Raw genomic sequence first — 25,094 nt, 5'->3', positions numbered from 1 at the left:
GATTTCTTTCTTTTCCTTAAAGGGACAGTATACACTCATTTTCATATAACTGCATGTAATAGACACTACTATAAAGAATAAAATGCACAGATACTGATATAAAAATCCAGTATAAAACTGTTTAAAAACTTACTTAGAAGCTGTCAGTTTGGCTCTGTTGAAAAGGTAGCTGGAAAGCCCACTGCAAGTGGGAAATAAGACATTCCCCCCCTCCCCCTTCTTTTGCATATGAAAAGACCCTTTACACAATCAGGAGCAAGCTGGAGAAGGTAGCTGATGGTATTCAAATAAAACTTTGGGGCTTGGTTAGGAGTTTGAAAATCAGAGCAATGATATTTAAAAATAAGCAAAACTATACGATTTAAAAAAAAAAAAACTTTATGAGCTATATGAATAGATCATCTACAAAACATTTATGCAAAGAAAAAATGAGTGTATAATGTCCCTTTAAGGGAGGGAAATAAATTAATAGAAATGAAAAGCATTCAAATTTTCAACCTCAGTTTATTTTACTATGTGCTGATTTCTACAAAAATGTATGAGTCTGTCGTAATAGTGATCATTTAGCTGTTCTGATACATTCAAAAAGAAGGGAAAAAACCTGGAGAGTGTATTGTGTTATCTGGGTCTTAAAGGGACACTGAACCCACATTTTTTCTTTTGTGATTCAGATAGAGCGTGAAATTTTAAGAAACTTTATCATTTACTCCTATTATCAAATGTTCTTTATTCTCTTGGTATCTTTATTTGAAATGCAAGAATGTAAGTTTAGATGCCGGCCCATTTTTGGTGAACAACCTGGGTTGTTCTTGCTGATTGGTGGATAAATTTATCCACCAATCAAAAACTGCTGTCCAGAGTTCTGAACCAAGAAAAAAAAAGCTTAGATACCTCTTTTTCATATAAAGATAGCAAGAGAACGAAGAAACATTGATAATAGGAGTAAATTAGAAAGTTGCTTAAAATTGCATGCTCTGTCTGAATCACGAAAGACAAATTTTGGATTCAGTGTCCCTTTAAGTTGTACACAGATCAGGATCCACTGCAACCTAGGTACCTTCTTATGCCCCATTCTAGATATATCTTTATTATGCTATTCATTATTACAGTTACATAGGTGGCACTTTGTCCCATGAGTAAATAAGCTTCCTTCCTATGTGGGAGTTTGTACTGAAAGGGACAGTAAATATATAGAGATGTTTATAAAAAAATGTTGAACAAATCCATAGCAAAACTGCTGCCACATAATGCTACAGAAACGTGCACACTCCTGAGCTTACCTTCCTGCTTTTCAACAAAGGATACTAAATAAAAATGTAATAATAGAAGTAAAATGGAAGGTAGTTTAAAACTGTAAGATCTATCCGAATTCTGAAAGAAAACAATTTGGGTTTCATGTTCCTTTAACGTTTCCATGTCCCCATGAAGAGTTAAGTTTTAGTTTAATTGAATTGATTATACACAATATGCTCTGAGGTTTTTTATTAATGAACATTCTTTAGCCATATACCTAATCCATATCTGCACCATACATTGCAATGTGTGCTAATTAGTGTTAATATGTGCAAGCCCCTAATCATTAGTGAGGCTAGAAATATATCATTTAGAGGCAAGTTCTAAGCAACGTATCCCTATATGTGTGCCAGTATGTTAGGATTTCTGCTATTGCTTTTTAGTTTTGTGTGTGTTGTTGCTCTCACCTGACCATTCTGCTTCTTTGTTTTGTACCTTTTATTTGATTCTGCCTTGGATTTGTTACCTGATATTGGGTCTGATTCCAAGTAGCACGCTAATTCCCCCCCCCCCCCAGCTTGCGCATAAACTGCGTTCAAAGTAAAAAAAATAGTGCAGCTGCATTAGCACTGGTATTACAAGTTAAAAGTAAAAGTTATTGTGTGAGAAAAAGACTCAGGTGCGCTAACTTCAGCACTTCAGATATTGCGACCATGCTACCTCCATCTTCCCATAGACTTTTATGGTGTGCACTACATAACTAGCCTATTAGTAATTGCTGATAGATCAACTGCGCCAAAGCCAAAGATGCGTTAGTAAAACAGTAAGTATATTCCTTTGTTCTTCAAATAGAAGAAAATAGTATATATATATATATATATATATATATATATATACACACACACTCAGTAATCTGCAAAAGTCTTGTTGTTTTAGCAATGGTATAATGACCATAGATAATTATTTCTTAATGTCTTTATTAGAATACAACCAGAAAATACAGGATATGTGTATGCAGTATTAAAAATCAGAAAAACAAATCAGAAAAACAGCTTCTATAGGTTAAAGAGGCAAGTATTTACAGGGAGTGCAGAATTATTAGGCAAGTTGTATTTTTGAGGATTAATTTTATTATTGAACAACAACCATGTTCTCAATGAATGAGTGCTTGCGGCCTTCAGTGAAACACGGTGGAGGGTCTGTCCTGGTTTGGGGCTGCATTTCTGCCAGTGGTGTTTTGGCAACATTTTGTCCTGAAAATTTAGGGGGTTTTATATTTTGTGTACATAGTTCCTGTATTTTCTGTTTTTATCTTAATAAAGAGACTGAAAAATAAATATGAATGGTCATTAAACCTTTGCTAAAACAACAAATATAATGGTGGCCTAAAACTTTTGCACAGTACTGTATATGTGTGTTTACTATATATACAGTATATATAGTGTGTGTGTATATATATATATATATATATATATATATATAATTATTTTTTTAATATATATTTATACATAAATGTATGGCAGCAAATGCAAGAAGCATGATAGGTAAAATGGGGGAGCAGGAGCTCTTATATGCAAAAGAGGATTAGGATATTATTAGTATAACTGAAACCTGGTAATTCACATGACTGGGAAGTTAACTTAGAGGGTTATACTTTATTTAGGAGTGACAGGAGTAATAGAAGGGGTGGAGGAATTTGCATGTATATCAAACCTGACCTTAAACTACAATAAGGGAAGATATTTATGATGATAGAGGTGATAATGTAGAAATAATGTGACTTGAAATAAAGAGTGGGGAAAAAATAAAAATATGACTAGGAACATGCTACAAGCCCCCCACCATTAGTGACATGGAGGAAACTCAACTGCTAATGCAAATAGAAAAGGCTGATAATAATAAAAGTGTAGTAATTATGGAAGAGTTTTAACTACCACAAAATAAACCAATGAATCTACTAATACACCTAAGGAAGGTTTATTTTTAAATGCTCTCAAAGATAGCTTCATGTCACAATTAATAGAGGAGCCAACTAGGAATAAAGCTAATTTGGATTTAGTGGTATCAAACAATACAAATCTAATATCAAACATAGAAAGAGATCATTTGGGTAACATTGATCATAACATGGTCATGCTTGAAATCACTTTCCAAAAACAGTGTTAAAAGGGTTCAACTAAGACTTTTATTTTAAGTAAGCAAAATTCAATGATTTAGGAAATCATTAAATAGCATAAATTGGGACAAAGTATTTTTAAATTAAAAACACAGAGAATAAATGTATAACATTTGAAAATGTGTAAAATAAATGTACACAACAAATACCATATGGTTGTAAACGTAAAAGAAATAAATCTAAGCCAATTTAGCTGAATAAAAATGTGTTATGAGAGATTAAGAAACAAATGTAGGGCATTTAAATTATTCAAAGAAAATAGTACAGACTCAAATATCTAAGGAATGTAACAAAGCATGATAAAAACAATCAAATAAACCAAAAGTAAAAATCAAAGATTAATTGCAAAGGATTCTGGAGAAAAATCTGTATAATATTAAGGTAAATAAAACTCCATGTCCAGATGGAATACACCCAAGGGTTTTAAGGGAATTTAGCACTGTTATAGCCAAACCTTTACTAACAATATTTACCATCAAGCATAGTACCCCAGGAATGGCATAAAGCTGTTTTGGTGCCACTTTTTAAAAAGGGAAGCAGGGATGATCCAGGAAGCTATAGACCAGTTCGTCTGACATCGATTGTTGGGAAAATACTTGGGATTATAAAGAATTATATTCATGAGTTTATGGGGTCCATTTATCAAGCTCCGTATGGAGCTTGAGGGCCCGTGTTTCTGGCGAGCCTTCAGACTCGCCAGAAACACAAGTTATGGAGCAGCGGTCTAAAGGCTGCTGCTCCATATCCTGTCTACCTGCTCTGAGGAGGCGGACAGACATCGCCGCAATTCAACCCGATCGAATACGATCGGGTTGATTGACACCCCCCTGCTAGCAGCCAATTGGCTGCAAATCTGTAGGGGCAGCGTTGCACCAGCAGTTCACAAGAGCTGCTGGTGCAATGCTGAATGTGGAGAGTGTATTGCTCTCCGCATTCAGCAAGGTCTGTCGGACATGATCCACAATGTCAGATCATGTCCAACAGGCCTTTCATAAATAGGCCCCTATGAATGTAAACAAGATTATGAGTCCAAATCAGCATGGTTTTATGAGAAATAGATCATGTCAAACTAATCTAATTAGATTCTATGAGGATGTAAGTAAAAATATAGATAAAGGGGAATCAGTTGATGTGATATACTTGGATTTTGCAAAGGCTTTTGATACAACACTACTTAAAAGATCATTGTACAAAATTAACTGGTAATAGCTGAAAATGTAAACTGATGGATAAATAAATGGATAAAAGAAAGGGAGCTACGAGTAGTAGTAAATGGATCATACTCTGATTGGACAAAGGTAATAAGTGGAGTTCCCCAGGGATCAACACTGGGTCCTATTATTTTTAAAATTTTTATTAATGACTTGGAGCAAGAATTAAATAGTAACATCTCTATTTTTGCAAGTACAAAGTTGTGTAAGGCCATTAGGCCAGTGCAGAATGCAATTGCTTTGCAGGGTTTTTTTAAAAAAATTGGAAGAATGGGCTGGTAAATGGAAAATTAGATTTAATAATAGCAACCTATTATTTAAATGGGACTAGATTTAACAAAACAGAAGAGAAAAGGGATTTAGGAGTAGTAACAAAACGGTGACGTGCATTAATAGGAGGCAAGGGAGGCAGCGCCTCCCCTGTCCAATCAGAAAAAAAAGTTTTTATTTATGATTAAAAAAAATATATAGTTTGTGTTTTTTGTTTAACATTTTTTGACCATGCCCACTCAGGTACAACCCAAGCCCCCCCCCCCCCGCCGGTGCCACAGATGCCTTTTTAATGTTGTTAATTTACGCTCAATTAGAGCTTCTTTTATGTCTTCTTTTACCTAATCTACTATGTTACTATGTGTTAGGAATTGTTAGCATGACTAGTGCCATCTTGTTCTTCGCCGCCATTTTGTCTTAGGCATCCATCTTGTGTAATGAATCTTTTATTATAGCAGTTATTATGTAGTAAGAAATATGCTGAAGTTATTAAGAATTGTATTAGCCTTGCAAAAGATTCCTGGCGAGATGCCCGGAAGTCCGTTATCTAGGTAAGAGGCCCAAATGACCTTGCTTGAAGCTGAAATAGGCGCACAGATGTATCTTTGCTACTGTTATAAGAAATACTCCTTCATACTCCTTTTTCTCTCATATATTTTAATAAGCTTCTTTTGTTCATGAAATATGGTATGATATGACGCAGTCATAGTGTGTCATCATGTTAAGCCTGTATGCTGAGATTGGTGCCTATAAGACATGTTGTGTGTTTGGATCATTGCTGCGTGGTCTGAGTGTGTTCTAAGGATATCCTTATCAGATAATCTACATCTGCTCCAGGTGATACAGTGGGCCCGAGGCTTAGGCCTGACCTGACACTCCCCCCATGAAACCAACACCTTACAGTTTCTGGTGTCAGCTCGTGGGATTCGCAGTCGGTAAGTATGAGTGTTTTTACTCTGCTTTCCCTCTGTGAATCTGAACCTAAATTTAGTCTTGTAATAGGTGTTGGTAATATATGATAAAGGGTTAAATGGGATTCCTGCAGTAAAGAGAGAAGCAGGGTTTTGTGCGAAGGTTTCAGTCCTGTCGGCACTTGTGATAATCCCTCTAGACAGGTTAATAGTCCTGTGCTAGTTTAAGATAGATATTGTAGTTCTGTCTGATTGAAGCGGGCAAGATAAAAGTTGTCATGCACTTAAAAGTGGCATTGCTTTGTGATAAGTGGGTTTGAGTCCCTCTTGTGTTGAAATTGTCCTTATACATGTCCTATAATAGAGTTTGTGTTACCCACCTGGAGCTGACGTGTGATATTTGATGCTTTGCTTATTGCTATTAAATTGCTATATAATTTTATTTGCTGTGCTACATATTAAGTGACTGTGCATTTTTAGCATTGCTGCTCTTATTTGCATGTAAAATATTTATAATAACTGCGTGTTCGAAAAGGAGAATGTTATTGCATTTTTAATGTCTACAAAGGGGTTAACAGAAGTATTTCAGAAGCAGGGAGACAGCAGAGAAATATCCACTCTAGAAAGGGAGGGGGATCATAAAAAAACTGTCAGTAAGCACTGCTGTGTAGATTCAAAGAGAAAACTCTGTGTTAAAGAATGTTGAGGGCAAAGAAGGGGGGCCACTGAGCGCACACACAGATCAGAGAACAGGAAAAAAAAACAGTTACAGCAGCTCCGTTTGTAAAACTCTTTCTCTCTTTGTTTGCAGTAATGAAAAGGAAATTTTGTATATTTTGATGTGTCATGTGTGATGTGCCTGTTATCTCGTGTAGAAGAGTTGCTTAGATCAACAAAAATTAATAAAATAAAAAAAGGGAACGGAGGATGTTTTTATCCTGTTTGAAATGTGTTTTTCTCAATTTGTGGGGAAATGGCCATTCTTTGCAAATTCGGACACTTTCAAATACATTGTAAATTTGGTGGAAAGTTGATCTTATTGTATTTTTATGTGTCTTTGGTATGTTATTTTGAATATTTGTTTTCCGGAGGAAAGGAAAAAAAGGGGGAGTGAATTCTGGTATGCGAGATGAGATGGGCTTGTGTGTCGGTATCGCTGTAAAAATGTTTCTTTCTGTTTCTCTGCTGGGAAATCAGACGTTGTAAGGAGGTATTTTGTAGTGTTATTTTTTTATAAATGTATTTTAAAGTCAACAGCATGTTTTAAGTATGTGTGTTATTAATAAGCAGTTTTAGTTTTAAGTGATAATTGTTGTATGTAAATATAAAAAAAACTGTCCACCTGTTGCGGCATATAAATATATTGTTTTTGCAAGTGAAGTAACTAACGACTTTGAAAGTGTGATGGTGTGTGTGATTTTTGTCACGCTCTAGTAAATATGAGAGTTTTTCTGGTATGATTAATGGGTTAAGTATGTTGTATTTGTAAGATCTGTGCACAGAGTTAGTGGAAAAGATAAAATATAGTTATAGGCTGTATATCATTAAATGTATCTAAAGGTATTTGGGTCCGTTTCTGTTGCAAGTAAATTAATATGCAGGTCATGATACAGTACAGAAGTTGAATTTGTGTGGTAAATCATACAATCAGCCTAAATTATGGTTAGGGTATACATATGTAATTTACGTGATAAATGGTTAGTCCTTAAAGGGACAGTCCACTGTAACATAGTTTTGATATTAATGTATTGTCAATGGCTTGTTATACAAGCTGAATAGTTTAAAATGTAGGATAAGTTGCATTTGTGAGTTTATGTGTATATATGAAGTAAATTGCAATGGGTTGAATTTTGGATAATCCTTATGTTATATTTGTCTGTAAAATCAGAGCTCAGTGCGTAGACAGAGCAATGGAAAATTGTCATTTTATTATTTAAAGGATCAGTTCACTCATGTGAAAGGAGTTCAGGAGCAGCAATAACACCGTATTAGTAGTTTGCAAAATATATATTTTTTTGAGACCTTTCTTTGTATTATTCTTTTTAAATCTGCCGTTTAGATAGCAGATATTTCTTTTGCAGTGTAACTGAATTCTCTCTCTAATGCAAACTGAATTGTTAAGTTGTCTACAATCTTAGTGTTGCGATCTGTGAGACTAGCGGGAAAAAAAAAAAAGACAAACAGAGGAGTGAAAGTATTTAAAGGGATACAGGCAAATTGATATAACATCTGAGATTTTAAGGAAATAGTTACAGAAAAGACAATGAGGTTTACTGTAAGCCTAACACTAGTATATTTAACTGTGTTAGCAGTTTCAATTAAAGATCATTTTTAATTTGGGTAAAATGTCCCTTTAACTAGCCTGCATCCCACTGTGAGTGTGTTTTTATGCTGCTTATGCTTGCTTAGGCTATTTAATGAACGTCAGTATGCATTTTTATTATAAGTAAGGCCAATGGATCATTGGGAATAATTTAAAGGGGAAATTTTATTATTATTCTTTTGTAGAAAGCTCATTTTTTTGTGTTATATGCAATTGTTATATTTGGCTAGAGAGCTGCAGAATGGTGAATATCAAATTATAAACAAAGTTAGATCCAATAATTGTGTTGTTATTAAAAATTTGGTTATGTAAAAGTATAGACTGGATTCTAGAGTTTTCCACAAGTTATTTGTGTCACCTATGATTTATTTCACAGTGGATCTGCATGGTGCATGCGGGCAGGAGCTATATAGAGCAGTGGCTGTACCATTATTATCTAATCTTTACCAAAATAGGATACTTAGGTGTTTGTGTGTTCCTTTGTAAATTTACGGTTAGGGATTTTATTTGTAAATATGCAACTGGAGTTTATTGAGCATCTGCAGTGATTGCATCATTAGTATGATCTTATAGTATTGTGCATAGTAGAATTTGCAAACCAGGGTATAAATGGTTCTTTTAGGATTTTATTTATTTGTAGTGTTTTGCGAGTGCTGTGTTTCAGTGAACGTCAGTATATGTGTTGAATTTCAGGTTAATTGTGGTTGTTTAAAGTTTGTGTCGGCTGTTAATGTTTTGTTGTGTGGAATGGACAATTGGTTTTAAATGTTTTCTACGAGATTGTTATGTTTTTCTCTTTTGTGACTGCGTGTGGAAGCGTGCTGTATGAATGGCATATTGAATAGTGAGGTGTATTTGATTTTGCTTGCTATTGAGCATAGTATTCTGCATGCATGAGTGGAGTGCATGATTTGTCTTTTAGTTTATTGTTATATTGTGTTTGCGTGCCACATGGGATGTTTCACGTAAACAAGGGGGAAGTATTGATGAGTATCTTTGTGTGAGTTAGGTGATTATTATTTTAAGTAAGAAAGTGAACCTAAAATGTTTTTATTTTTCTATTTTTGTTCTTAACACAATATTTGTATTTGCAGGATGAGATTATGCAGCTGTATCCAGAGATTAAAGACACTAACTGGTATAGCTATATATCTATATAAATTTATATAGATATATAGATAAATATTGTATATATATATACATACATATATATATATAAATACACACACATACACACTCACAGATATATAAAATTTATATTTAAAAATAAAAATAACTTTTTTTCTAAGTGAAGAACATAGGAATGTAAGGTATTTCTATAAAAAAAAACACGTTAAAACAATAAAAATTATATTGCATGTTTCAAGTTATTATTAAATATTCTATAAAGGTGTTTATATGTGTATATATGTATGTATGTGTGTGTGTGTGCACATTATTATTATTATTATTAGCGGTTATTTGTAGAGCGCCAACAGATTCTGCAGCGCTAACATGCATATTTACACATCTAAACACATAAATGCACATGTAGAAACATATATAGACATGTATACATACACACATGCACATATTTAGATATAAAGCGTAGGTACGTCTGGGTGATACATGTCAGGTGTGTTTACCCTATGACTGTGGTTAAACTTGGACTTAATTGCACCTACGTTGTCCAGCAGCAGTTTTTTCCTTTTGGTCTTTTATTTAGATTTAATTGTAGCCCTTTCTGGTCAAACACCTTTCCCTTTACCATATCCCTTTTAAGTTTTAACGCCTTTTTAGCAACATTAAAATGATATTTTTTTAAATAAAAATTGTATATATGAATTTAATACTTTATTTTAATGTCTTTGTGTGTCTTGTAAAAAACAAAAGTAATCCTTACACTTTTCTTCCGGTCTCAATTTGCACTTAAAGGGACATAATACTCATATGCTAAATCCCTTGAAAGTGATGCAGCATAACTGTAAAAAGCTGACAGGAAAATATCACCTGAGAAACTCTATGTAAAAAAGAAAAATATTTTACCTCACAACTTCCTCAGCTCACCAGAGTAAGTACTGTATAAAGATTTATCTTTCAGTTACTGCCCAGCTGCAGGTTTAAAAGAAATGAACAGCAACCAATCGGCATCAGCAGTGCTGAGGTCATGAACTCTTTTACTGTGATCTAATGAGATTTCACTTAAAGGGACAGTTTACTCAAAAATGTTCTCCCCTTTAATTTGTTCCCAATGATCCCCTTTACCTGTTGGCTTGTATTAAATTGTTTACAAGTATCTCCTTTACCCTTATATTGGCATTTGAAATAGTTGATTTAGCATGTGGTATCCCCACCTATTCTGAAAGTTTGTGGCCACAGGTCCAAGCTATAGATAAGCTTTGTAAACACAGCCAGCAGAAGAAATTACACTCCCAGTGGGATATAGCAGAGGTAATGTAATAAAATGTTGATTTTCCATTGTTCTCTCGAAGTACTGGTGATTGTTTTATTGACAGATATAAGATAAAGAAACATGTATATGTACACAATGTAATACAGTAATGAGATCTGATTATACCTACAAGCTCAACCCATTTTATTAGGTTGTGGCTTCAAAACACAAAATCAGAGCTTTAATATATATAAATAAACCTTAAAAAGCTCATTTTCATACATTTTTTACTCTGCAGTTGGTAAAAAAGCAATTGTAAACACATTAAGGGAAAAACTATTTTACAGTATACTGTCCCTTTAACTCTCATGAGATTTCATAGTAAACTTCCTTAAACTGAATAGGGAAATAACATGAGTGTGTATGAGGCTCGCTCCTTTGCCTGTCCTGGGACAGGCATACTGATTTTCTGCTTAAAGTTCTTTACAATGGGGTGTGAATACTTAGGACATTTTGAGGTAAAATATCTTCCTTTTTAACATAGAGATGTTCAGGTAATATTTTCTAGTCAGTTTTTTACAGCTATGCTGCATCACTTTCAAGTGTTTCAACATTTGGGTATCTTGGCCCTTTAATATTCTAGCTCAGTTTCAGGAGTGGGGTTTGTGGCTCAAGATCAGGACAAATTATGGGCACAGCTGAGCAGAGTGATGACAGAGGTGGGGTGCATCTGAAAGGGTCTAGATTGTTCCCATACAAATAGGGTAGGGGAACCAAAGGGAGGTATAGCAACACATAGCTACCAAACTGTGACAACCTAGCAAAATGTGATGCTGGTGGCAGCTCTAATGCACATGCAAACATTTTACAATCTAGGGGAAAAGGAGGGGCTTCATTACAGCATAAAAGGATTGCATTTTGCAAATACTGTCATTGATTTGACAACTTGTTGCTAATGTAAAAGAACGGTCAAAAAGCCACTTATAGCTTCTTTTATATCACATCAATAATCTTTTTTTGTGGAGCCCATTCAGTTGGGGAAGTGAGAGAGCTTTACTGAATCAGATGCTCTTAATAATATAAGCATAGAAAGCCTATACATACATATATACAGTATATATATATTCACCACTTTGCCCAGAAAATTGTTGCAATTACAAATGTTTTCTCATGTTTATTTCTTTTGTTTTTATTGCTATGACACAAAAAAGTGGAGAAAAAAAAAGTCAAATCTGACACATTCCAAGCAAAACTCCAAAAATGGACTGGACAAAATTATTGGCACCTTCTCAAAATTGTAAGAAATAATTGCATTCCAAGTTTGTGATGCTCCTGTAATTTGTAATTAACCATTTGACTACTAAGCCATTTCCCATCTGGGTGCTAAGCTGGATTTGAGCTTTTTTTTATTACTTTGTTAAATATATTTATTTTTTACTTTTATACTTTTTTTCCCAGATCACCAAGACTTATACTGTTCAAAAGGATAGCCGTTTACCTTTCCAACGGTGGGTCTTGGGGGTCTGTAGCTGCTTAAATGCCCGAGATACAGGCTTCTAAGCAGCATGCCCCCATTTCCCTATATTGTTCATTGTTAATTTTAAATAAAGTTGCGCTGTGACGTCATCACGTCATTGCGTGTGACGTCACCACACGAATCGTGAAACCCCGGCGATGCCTCTCACTATTCAGACCAGATCACCTGGGTGGGAGTAGGTGGGAGCCCCCAGATTGCCTTCAAGGTGGGTGGGTGCTAGCGACGGATCTGAGCCGTCGTCGGCACCTGACTGGGACAATTTGCGATGGCTCAGAGCCGTCGTAAGCACTCAAAGGGTTAAACTCACCTGTATCAAATAACAGGTGCTGACAATATAGAAATCACACCAGCAACCAGTTAAAATGGTACAAAATTGGCTCAACCTTTCTGTTGTGTGTCTCTGTGTGCTACACTGAGCATAAAGAGAAAGGGCAGCAAACAATTGTCTGAGGATTTGAGAACAAAAATTGTGTAAAAGCATTGATAATCTGAAGGTTACAAGTCCATTTCCAGAGATGTTAATGTTCCTATGTCCACTGTACGCAACATTGTCAAACGTTTACAGCCCATGTCACTGTAGCTAATCTCCCTGGATGTGGACAAAAGAGAAAAATTGATCAAAGATTGCAATGAAAGAATTGTTTGAATGGTGGATAAAGAACCTCTATCAACTTCCAGACAAATTCAAGTTGACCTTCAGGCACAGGGTACAAATGTGTCAGCTTGCATTATACGTCGCCATCTAAATGAAAAGGGACGCTATGGTAGGAGACCCAGGAGGACCCTACTGCTGACACAAACATAAAAAAGCCAGATTGGAGTTTGCCAAAACTTATATGAGGAAACCAAAATCTTTTTGGGAGAATGTGCTGTGGACAGACGAAACAAAATTACAGCTTTTTGGTAAAGCCCATCATTCTACTGTTTTCAGAAAAAGAAATGAGGCTTTTAAAGAAAAGAATACAGTCCCTAAAGTCAAACATGGTGGAGGTTCACTGATGTTTTGGGGTTGCTTTGCTGCCTTAGGCACTGGATGTCTTGACTTTGTGCATGGCATTTTGAAATCTGAAGACTACCAAAGAATTCTGTGGTGCAATGTAGGGCCCAGTGTCAGAAAGTTGGGTCTCCGTCAGAGGTCATGGGTCTTATAGCAGGACAATGACCCAAAGCACATGTCAAAAAGCACCAGAAATGGTTTAAGACAAAGCACTGATGAGTACTGAACTGGCCAGCAATGAGTCCAGATCTCAATCCCATAGAGTACCTCTGGAGAGATCTCAAAACAGCAGTTGGGAAAAGGAACCCTTCCAATCTGAGAAACCTGGAGCAGTTGGCGAAAGAAGAGTGTTCCAAAATTCCAGTAGAGAGGTGTAAGAAACTCATTGATGGTTACAGAATGTGATTGATTTCAGTTGTGTGTGCTACCAAATATTAAATTGAGGGTGGCAATAATTTTGTCCAGTCCATTTTTGGAGTTTTGCGTGGAATGTGTCAGATTTGGCTTTTTCTTCTCCACTTTTTTGTATCATACCAATACAAACAAAATATATCAATATGAGAATGCCAAAACATTTGTAATTGCAACAATTTTCTGGTGCTATATACAGAAATGCAGGGGTGCCAATATTTTTGGCCATGACTGTGTATATATAACTGGATGTTAATAATGCACTATGAGGTCGATTTATCAAAGGCTTTCGCCAGCCTTCGAGCCCCAAGAGAACCTGCAGTCTGTATTTATGAAGCAGCAGTCATCAGACCGCTGCTTCACTAACCTCTTTGCCACCTCTTAGGTGGCGAATTTCAATCTCCCCAGTCTGTTCCGACCAGGGAAATTGACAATTCCTGCCCGCACGTGATTGGTTGTGCGTGGCCAGTGGGCAGCGTTGCACAAGAGCGCAATTTTTTTGTTGTTAAATGATGCCTACAGGTGTTTGTGTGTGTCACATATGAGGTTAGACTAGGTCTAAAGCCCACAGAGGTATATTCAAGGAGCCTTTAATGGAAGATGACAATGAAATTGCAAACATGAGATCCCAGTGCAGATCATTTACTTGTTGTATGCTACACTTAGGGCCCCATGGTCTAAAGCTCTACGCTCAGGCGAGATGATCTAAGTAGTCTTGTCAGTACAGTGAGGTCCCTCAAAGATCTTCAGAAACACAAATTTTACCTTGAAAGATGTTTATCTTGCTATATATTTTCTGTATTTAAAGGGAGACTCCTTTATTACTCTCCCTATGGGTGATGCGGGAAGTCAGACGTGGACCTGTTGCTCAGTGTGTCTAGAGGGATATGGCTCCACCTCACTGACGAGGCCCACAATAGGCTGAAATGTACGTCTGGGGTTTTGTCGTTTCTTTCGTTCAGAGAGGGATTGAATGGTATTTCGGGACTGGACTGCACGGTTAAGTCAGGATCAGACTGATATGCTACAGGAAAGTTCTTCTCTGTGAAAGGCACATGTTGAGCAAAAAGAGGCTGCTTCTAGGGTGGTAACTATCCATAGATCAAGCTATTATGCTATTGTTCGTTCCCAGGTTGAGCGCTTCTCTCTTTTTATTTATGCAAATTATGACTCTTAGGGAAGTCTCCCTAAGTGTGATGCGGGAATCTAGACGTGGACCCGTTGCTCAGTGTGCCTAGAGGTATATGACTGCACCTCACTGACGAGGCCCACACTAGGCAGAAATGTACGTCTGGGGTTTTGACATTTCTCTCGTTCAGAGAGGGATTGTCTGGTATTTCGGGGCTGGACTGTACTGTTACTTCAGGATCAGACTGATATGCTACAGGAAAGTTCTTCTCTTTGAAAGGCACATGTTGAGCAAAAAGAGGCTGCTTCTTAGGTGGTAACAAGCCATAGAACAAGCTGTTATACTAATGTTCGTTCCCAGGTTGAGCACTTCTCTGTTTTTATTTATGCAAATTATGACCCTGAAGGAAGTCTCCCTAATGGTGTTGTGGGAAGCCAGACGTGGACCCATTGCTCAGTGTGCCTAGAGGGATATGTCTGCACCTCACTGACGAGTCCCACAATAGGCCAAAACGACGTACGTCTGGGGTTTTGCCTTTTCTCTCGTTCAGAGAGGGATTGAATGGTATTTCAGGACTGGACTGCACTGTTAAGTCAGGATCAGACTGATATACTACAGGAAAGTTCTTCTCTGTGAAAGGCAGATGTTGAGCAAAAAGAGGCTGCTTCTTGGGTGGTAACTAGCCATAGAACACGCTATTATGCTAATTTTCATTCCCAGGTTGAGTGCTTCTCTGTTTTTATTTATCTTATTACTTTATATAATTTAAAAAAAATCTCAAAGATTTTTCTCTCCATGCCGGCAAGTTTTCGATCTTCAGGCTTGTAGAGACACTTAGCGCCTGATGATTAAATTCTCATCGTCGTGGAGAGAAAGCATGCACATTTTTTTTTTTTTAGTATTATATTACGATGTATGGGCCTCTCTTGGATCTTCATATTTATAATGAATAAAGGAGGAGAAAGCTGGCTGCTTATGTTAGAATTAACATTACATTAGACAATATCAGCAGCCATGGTGTTGGCAAATATCAAGTAAAAAAAAAAAAAAAACAGTGATTCAAAACTTCAAAACTTGTGTCATTATTACAAAACAAAAAAAAAAACACTGTGTCCCTTAAAACTCAACAATCAAGTTTAACTGGTATTACACTGTATAAGCAAGAGCCCTATTTAAGCAAACTATTGTATTTGTGCATGACAAAAAGTTAAGTTTAATGTGTTTTGACTGTTAAATAACAGGAAGTGCATGTTTGTACAATACTATGGGACAAAAGTTTACTGACTGATAAGCAAAAGCTACTCCAGCTATATTGGTGGAGAGTAAATTTTTTTGAATGAGAAGCAATAAACTACTGGGAGGTAGCTCAAGCATATAAGTGCAGCCAACAATCAGCAGAGAGCTTCCAGAAGTGCATTGTTGCTCCTGTACCTACCTAGGTATGCATTTCAACAAAAAGATACCAAGAGAATAATGCAAATTAGATAATAGAAGTAAAATGGAAAGTTGTTTAAAACTTCATGCTCTATCTGAATTACAAATGTTTAATTTTCATTTTGCTTGACATTATCCCCTTCTTCCCTCTAGTCATGGGTGCTGCCATGTGGAAATCTGACTTTCAAATCATCCATTTGCTAATGTGTTTACACATGTGCAGCAACTCTCCTTCAGATACCTGCAGTGTAAACTAGGTTCCAAAATGGCAACACCCATGATTAGAGGGAGGTGCGTGAAGTGTTTATTGTCCCTTTAAAACAATATTTTGCATTCTTCCTGTATGCTGTTTTCAGGTAAAAGTATAAAAATGTACAGTGCAGTGATTAACAGATGGATCTCTCATTCTGTCCCATAACCCTTTGCTAAAATATAACTACTTCTTCTCTATTTGCAACAGTTCAAGCATCTTGTACAGAATACTTTCAGATAGGTCAGCATGCTAAGGCACTGTGGCTGAGCTCTGTAGCAACCCAAGGGTTGCAGGTTCGATCCCTGGCGAGGTCCACTCAGCCTTTCATCCTTCCGAGGTTGATAAAATGAGCAGCGCCTTGAGACCCTTACGGGTGATTAGCCGCGCTTTACAAGTACTCAATACATACATACTTTGAAATTAGTAATTATCAAAGGTTTTATAGGGCCATTATACAAGAAACTGCCGATGCCCAGATCAGCAAAGGCAGCTCTGGAGTTGGTAAGGCCTGAGGCAAAATTCAAATATGAGGCTTCTCTTATGTTTAACTTTTATTACATATAAAGTACCATACTGTACTGCACTGTATACCTGGTTGAGTACAATACCATTCCCTCTTTTTTATTTAGATTATTTATGTTTTGGTTTTCCATTGTTCCAAATCTCTCACAGAGACACAGAGAGAGAGAGAAAGAGAGAAAGACAGGAGAGAGACAAAGAGAGGAACAAGACAGAAGAGAGAGCAAGAGAGGAGAGAGCAAGAGAGGAGAAAGAAGGAATAATTGAAAAAGGTAGAAGAGAGGAGAGAAGAGAGAGAGTGTAAATAGAAAGAGAATAAAGATAATGGTTGTAGATGAGAGAGAGAGAGAGAGAGAGAGAGAGAGAGAGAGAGGAGACAGAATGGACAGAGAAAGGGAGAGAGGGGGGAGGCAAAAAGGAGAGACAGCAGTGAAAAGAAAAGTCAGAGAGAGGACAACAAGTGAAGACAGAGTCTTGAGGGAAGAATGCAGAGATTAGAAAGAGAAATATAAGTAAGAACAAGAGAGGGGAAGAGAGAGGAAGGTGAAATAGAGTCAGAAGATAAAATGAAGAGAGAAGAAAAAGGAGGGGGAACAGAGAAGAACAGTGGGAAAAAGTGGAGAGGGAGATTGAAACGAGAGGACAAAGTGAAGAGAGGCGAAGTAGTAAGGGAAAGGAAAGGAAAGAAAATGAAGTTAGTGAGAGAGATAAGAGAGAGCAAAGAGAGAGACAAAGGAGGGACATCAGATGAGGGAGAGAAGGAGAGAAAAGAGTAAAGAAAGGAGTGGATAAGAGGTGAGAGTGAGAGAAGGGACAGATGAGAGCGAGAACACAAGAAATGTTAATAGCAACTTATCATCTCTGGTTTCAGGGGTTAAAATGCTGTGCTCCTTTCCCTTTTACATATTTATTGTTGCCTGTGTCCCCTCTGCCTTTGAGTATGCTGAAGCTGACAGCACCGCACAGGGGCAGCAGAAGGTGGAGCCTGTACTTGACAGTCAGAGAACTTGCAGTTCTGTAAGAGGGTTTGAGGGTTAGAATATCCAGCTGTGCCAGGAGAAAGTTAATGGACAGGGCCACTATACTACAAAGAAACTAACATCCCAGGATAGAAAAAGAAAACAAAGAAAGCACATTTTTCTATGCCCCTCTGCAAGGCCCCATCATGAGTAAGGCTTTAAGTGGTCACCTAAAACTAGAGCCTATGAGCAGCTGTAGTCGCACAACCAAGCAGGGGTAGTCGCACAACATACTCTAACAAATAATAGCATATGATTTTCTCTCTATAATGACCCTTTTAACGCCACACATTGGCCTCTAGTTATCGAGCCGTCAACCGCAAATACGCTGGAATTCCGCAGCGTATTTGTGGCGAGGCTGATTCGCTGTAGTTATCAAGCCGTACAGCAAAAGTAGAATCTAGTGACGTAACCTATGATCCTCCGGACTCAGTCCGACACAGATCGATGGTTACGTCACTACAGATGTTCCGAGGGCAAGTTCGGCACAATCTGACTACTTTTGGTAGTTATCAAATACCTACCAGGTACGCTCGCCACTATTCCGGGCCAGTGTACCTGGTTTTCAATCCATAGGAATCAATGGGAGTCTGACAGCAGCGAGAGCTCATGTTCGCTGCTGCCCGATATCCCATTGATTTCTATGGGAATGTCTGCACCTAACACCCTAACATGTACCCCGAGTCTAAATACCCCTAATCTGCCCCCCCACACCTCCGCCACAGATATTTTACTTATTAACCCCTAAACCGCTGCTCCCGGACCCCGCCACCACTATAATAAATATCTGAACCCCTAACCCGCCGCTCCCGGACCCCGCCACCACTATAATAAATATCTGAACCCCTAAACCGCCGCTCCCGGACCCCGCCGCCACCTACATTATACCTATTAACCCCTAATCTGCCGCCCCATACCGCCGCCACCTACATAAAGTTATTAACCCCTATCCTGCCGATCCTGGACCCCGCCGCAAATAAATTAATTGTTTAACCCCTAAACCGCCGCACCCAGACCCCCGCCGCCACCTACATTACATTTATTAACCCCTACCCTGCCCCCCCTACACCGCCGCCACCACCTACAGTACATTGATTAACCCCTAATCTACCCCCCTACACCGCCGCCACTATATTAAATGAATTAACCCTAACACCCCCTAACTTAAATATTATTTAAATTAATCTAAATAAATATTCCTATCATTAAATAAATTAATCCTATTTAAAACTAAATACTTACCTATAAAATAAACCCTAAGATAGATTGTAGCTATTTTAGGGTTTATTTTTATTTACAAATAATCATCCAAGCGGCATCTTCTATCTTCATCCTTGCGGCGATGAGCGGCTCCATCTTGAAGACCTCCGGCGCGGAACATCCTCCTTGGCCGACGACTACCGACGAATGACTGGTCCTTTAAATGACGTCATCCAAGATGCCGCTTGGATGAAGATTTCTGCCGGATGGAGGACCTCTTCTGCCCCATCGGATGACCAGTGGTGCCTGGCTGGGTGAACACGGCTCAAGGTAGGGTGATCTTCAATGGGTTAGTGTTAGGTTTATTTAAGGGGGATCGGGTGGGTTTTAGAGTAGGGGTGTGTGGGTGGTGGGTTGTAATGTTGTAATTTAGTTTAGGGTAGGGAATTTTATTCTTTTGGGGGGCTTTCTTATTTTATTAGGGGGCTTAGATTAGGTGTAATTAGATTAAACTTCTTGTAATATTTTTTTATTTTTTGTGTTTGTTTTTTTGTAATATAGTTTAGTTTATTTAATTGAATTTTATTTTAGATCATTGTAGGTAGTTTATTTCATTAATTTATTGATAGTGTAGTGTTAGGTGTATTTGTAACTTAGGTTAGGATTTATTTTACAGGTAATTTTGTAATTATTTTAACTAGGTAGCTATTAAATAGTTAATAACTATTTAATAGCTATTGTACCTAGTTAAAATAAATACAAAGTTGCCTGTAAAATAAAAATAAACCCTAAAATAGCTACGGTTTAGGGGTTAATATATTTATTTAGTTGCGGCGGGGTCCGGGAGCGGCGGTTTAGGGGTTAATAAGTATAAAGTAGGTGGCGTCGGTGTAGGGGAGGCAGATTAGGGGTTAATAGGTATAATGTAGGTGGCGGCAGGGTCCGGGAGCGGCGGTTTAGGGGTTAATATATTTATTATAGTTGCGGCTGGGTCCAGGAGCGGCGGTTTAGGTGCGCGGCTCATCGCTCCGTACTTGGTGCGCGGCTTGTTGACAGCTTTCTTGATAACTTTGGCGAACGTATTCAGGTCCACGGCAGAGATGTAAGGAGAGCTTAGGCGAGCGTATTGGGCCGGCGAATGCAGGTAAGTAGACAGCTTGATAACTAGAGGCCATTCTATAAACATACACATTTTAACATAGTAAATTGTATTTTAATATGTTGGAATAAAGGATTTTTTAAATTTGTTTTTGAGTGCAGCTGCATTACTTAACATACCCCCAATTAAAGTTGCCATTCAGCCAGTATTTTGAAGGTGTAGGTCAATGTACAAATATTGAATAAAGAAAAAAAATACAGTGTTATGGAGAAATATCCAAAATGTGTCATTTTAATGCTAAGTAACATGGCAGATCGTACCATCACAAACAAATGCACATTTTGTAGTTGGAGCGCGAGTCTAGATTTCTTCTTTATATTAGAATCTCAGAGGGAGTTTGTCACGTGCTTATTGTGCCTCTAGTGTCCTTGAGCTAAGAGGATCAGTTATGAGCTGAGTTAATGCTGAGGCCAGCAGAGATTAACACCTTATACACAGGTGCAAAAATGGGTCAACTAATATTAAGATTTTTTTTTTATTTAAAGTAAAACATGTTATCATTATTTTGACACTATTCTTTCTATTTTGAATACACATACGTCCCATAAAAAAAAAAGTATAAAAATTAAAACACAACATAAAAGCCACTTTGCTCCTTACTCACCCCAAACCAATCAGTGATTTTTCCCTGATTTTACAGGGACATTAGTGAGTTTTCTTTACGGTATTTAATCAAACCCAAGGTCTTGGCAGTGTCTTTGTCCATAGGCAGTGATGAAGAGTCATACTCTGGCTTATCTCTTTGTTTTATCTTGCCAGGTGGTTCACAAACTCCCCCAGACAGCTGGCATCACCAGGACTTTTACCCATCTGCTGAAATATTTGGAGCAGGAACATAGTCACAATGAACCTAGAACCTGCAAAGTCAGAACTCAAGTCAGCCACTCGTGTAACAGGGGGACCAGCCACCCCCAGGAAAGGACCACCCAAATTTAAGCAGCGACAAACCAGGCAGTTCAAAAGCAAACCCCCTAAAAAAGGAGTGCAAGGGTAATAAAAATAATATGTATAATGCATACTTGCTGCACTGCATGCTTGTGCTCACACACACGCTGGGCTCTTTTTATTTGGCAAAATTCAATAACAGTTATAGCCAATCACACCAGCTTTTGTTATTCTCTGCAGTAGATTCACTAAAGCTCACTAATCTTTCTTAATATGGTATAATGTTCCCACAATTTGACACATAGGGGCTGATGATCTAAAGATCACTGCTCTGTCGAGATTATCTAAGAGGTCTTGTCAGTACTGTGAGGTCCCTCAAACAATTTTATGAATACAATTTTTATCTGTTGATCTCTCTATACAGGGTTCTGTATTTCTCTTAATTTCCTAACTGTCTACAGCAGGAAGTCACTAACTGACATGCCTGGTTCACTAAAGCTGCTATATGAGGTCTGCTGAGAAACTGTTGTTTTATTTGTAAAGGATCATATAAAAATATTAGCTCCCAGTTAGGGAGTGAAGAGAAACAATAGCTCAGTGATTAGAGTATAGTACTTAGGTATACACATTCAGTGAAACACCCTGCATGGTTTATCCAATTTTTAGGAGAGTTAGCTGCAAAATAGGTAATGCATGTCAATTGCAAATTTAACTACACCTAATGCTTTATTTATATAACCTATAATAATTTTAGAGTATAATGCCCCTTTAAGTATGAATGTTCGACAAGTATATACTTACCACACATTTTCTTTGGAGGGACAAAGCATTTACTTTTACTGCCTAGTAACAGGCACCTCTCTTATTGTTCTTGCAGATTTGGAGATGATATCCCTGGGATGGAGGGGCTTGGAACAGGTACTCATATGCACACACAAAACAACAACACAATATGTACCCATAAACATGTAAAATCATTATTTATCCATTTAGTGACTATATTATTAGTGCTATTGTTTATGTTAAACATTTTCCTAACATTTTTAAGGAAGTTTAAGAGTTTTCAAATAAAATAGGACAAGTCCGTGCTTAAGGGCCGAATTATTTAGCACCGTATGGTGCCTAATACATCTGTTTCCACTCGGGCCTTCAGGCTTGCCGGAAACAGCAGATAAGAAGCAGCGGTCTTAGAACCGCTGCTCCTTAAATGGTCCACCGACTTTGAGCGGCGGACAGCAATCAACCCTATCAGATACGATCGGGTTGTATGACACCCCAATTGCCCGCGAATCTGCAGGGGGCGGCATTGCACAAGCAGTTCACCAGAACTGCTACTGCAATGCTAAAATGCAGACAGTGTATGCTGTTGGCATTTAGCGATGTCTGGCGGACATGATATGCTACAGCGGATCATGTCTGCCAGACATTAATAATTCGGCCCCTTAATGTTACAATAAAGGCAAGTTGTAATATAGGTTAAAATGGTTCATACTACTGTTCTAAAAGAGGGTTCAGAAAGGGAAAAACACAGATCACAGTTAATAAAAAAACAGTTTAAAGGGATATGAAACCCATGGTTCTGATAGAACATGCGATTTTTAAACAACTTTCTAATTTACTTCTATTATCAGTTTTTCTTAATTTTCTTGGTATCATTTGTTGAAAAGCAGGGATTTATGCTTAGGAGCCAGCCCATTTCTAGAGCACTATATGGCATCAGTTTTACAAGAATGTCATCCATTTGCACTAGATGGCAGCATTATTTTCTGCCATGTAGTTTTCCAGATGCCTACCTAGGTATCTCTTCAACACACAATATCATGGGAACAAAGCAAATTTGATAATAGAAGTAAATTAGAAACTTTTTCTGTCTGAATCACAAAATAAATATGTTTAGTTTGGTTTTCATTAGTATCAAATACTTCTCACCAAGAAATACGTGAAATTACATTGTACTTATCTAAATTGTGTATTTTATAAAAATAGCATCTAATATGTACAAAGACGGATTTTTGTTTATAACATTTTTATATTTTAACACTTGCAGCATAGTCTTACGTGTACTAGAACATCCACACATATGTACATCCAACTGTCTGTGCAATAACACAAAACTGCCTCTCTTTTGTTTTTCCCAGACATCACCGTTATTTGCCCCTGGGAAGCCTTCAACCACCTGGAACTACACGAGCTGGCCCAGTATGGCATCATTTAGCAAGCTCCCCATCTTGCTTCTCCTGCCACTCTCCTTGCCCATGGCTATATCAATGGCCATTCATTACAGGGGAGGTGTTTCACTCTTCGGCTCTTTCTTGTTCTGGGGTTCATGAACCAGTCTGTCAGCTTTCTGCTCTGGTACCATCCCAGCTAAATAGAATGCTGTACGGAAACGTACTCCAGACGCAATTTGTTTGATAGCTCTTTGACTTCATTGTGTTACAATAAAATCTTCAGAAAGAGGTTTCATTTATAATCCTATCAATTTGTAGTAAATACCACTAACCCATCATCTTACATCGCCAACAGATCCCAGTGTGCAGTGACATAGCCCTATTTCCTTTTATAATCAATGATCCATGAATGTCATTTTTGCCCAGTTTTATCTTGTTGATAAGTGATACGATTATTTTCTAGCATACGTCGTATACTGATCTAGAGAGCGTAATGCCCATTCAAACATATAGCTTTATTTAACCATTGTATCTCAGTGCTAATCCTATTACATATAACCTCTTTACTAATACTCTTGTAAAACAATGACCTTTAACCATGGTAGTGAGACATACTAGGATAAAGGATTCCTGTTGATAATAAAGACAAAACAGATGATAACCTTGTGGATATAATACTTACCCTATACTGTACTTGCACATGAAACTGGACTTGGTGAATCAAATTGTAAAGTGTAGTTTTATCTAAGGGAAGAATCATTCAGGTCCAGTGTATACACAAAAGAAATAACAGAATATTACATACTGTGCAAATTTTCATGCAATGTTTTGTTTTCATTATGTGGGCATTTTGGAAGACTTAGGACAACATTAGCACAATAGTGTTGCAGAGTGCTATTGGAGTACACTCTTTCCTAGTGTTTTACACTTGGTTTTTCCTGTTAATTTTTTGAGACTTTTCTACTTTGGACCTAAATGTGCATTCTGTCGGCAGACACAGAAATATAACCCTATATTAATATTTGATTGGTTGATGGGTTAAACGTGAAAACATGCAGGGAGGTGAAATTAAAGAATTCTAAAGTTTAAACAGTAGCTATAAACAGAGGTTTATTAAAGAGAGCTTAATTTAGATCTGATATAGGAGTACTTAAAGGGACAGTCTACCCAAATGTTGAAACACTTGAAAGTGATGCAGCATAGCTGTAAAAAGTTGACTAGAAAATATCACCTGAACATCTCTATGTAAAAAAGAAGGATATTTTACCTCAAAATGTCCTAAGTATTCAAACCCCATTGTAAAGGACTTTAAGCAGCAAATCACTATGCCTGTCCCAGGACAGGCAAGGGAGTAAGCTTTGTGCACACTTGAAGGATATTTTACCTCAAAATGTCCTAAGTATTCAAACCCCATTGTAAAGGACTTTAAGCAGCAAATCACTATGCCTGTCCCAGGACAGGCAAGGGAGTAAGCTTTGTGCACACTTATTTTATTTCCCTATTCAGTTTAAGGAAGTTTACTATGAAATCTCATGAGAGTTAAGTCAAATCTCATGAGATCACAGTAAAAGAGTTCATGACCTCAGCACTGTTGATGCCGATTGGCTGCAGTTAATTTCTTCATTTTTTTTTACCTGCAGCTGGACAGTAACTTAAAGATAACTTTTTACACAGAACTTACTCTGCTGAGCTGAGGAAATTGTGAGGTAAAATATCTTCCTTTTTTACATAGGGATGCTCAGGTGATATTTTCCTGTCAGCTTTTTACAGTTATACTGCATCAGTTTCAAGTGATTTAGCATATGAGTATTATGTCCCTTTAAAAGGGATATGAAACCCAAATTCTTTCTTTTATTATTCAGATAGAGCATGCAATTTTAAGCGA

The 25,094-nt window shown here is 37.4% G+C and overlaps 1 protein-coding gene across 1 annotated transcript in view; it reads left to right on the top strand.

Annotated features, from left to right (window-relative positions):
- Window positions 1-23,870, top strand: part of PDE6G (phosphodiesterase 6G) — a 28,205-nt gene extending 4,335 nt beyond the window's left edge. The window contains exons 2-4 of the mRNA XM_053696321.1: window positions 20,913-21,143; window positions 21,916-21,956; window positions 23,177-23,870. Of these exons, the coding sequence (XP_053552296.1) occupies window positions 20,998-21,143; window positions 21,916-21,956; window positions 23,177-23,253 (264 nt within the window). The 5' untranslated portion in view covers window positions 20,913-20,997 and the 3' untranslated portion in view covers window positions 23,254-23,870. The remainder of the gene's footprint in view (window positions 1-20,912; window positions 21,144-21,915; window positions 21,957-23,176) is intronic.
- The last annotated feature ends 1,224 nt before the right edge of the window (window positions 23,871-25,094 follow it).

Source organism: Bombina bombina, chromosome 1, assembly GCF_027579735.1.
Source record: "Bombina bombina isolate aBomBom1 chromosome 1, aBomBom1.pri, whole genome shotgun sequence".
Classification (NCBI taxonomy): domain Eukaryota; kingdom Metazoa; phylum Chordata; class Amphibia; order Anura; family Bombinatoridae; genus Bombina; species Bombina bombina.
Note: the sequence above shows the minus strand (reverse complement) of the source record. Positions and strands in the feature narration are given on the sequence as shown.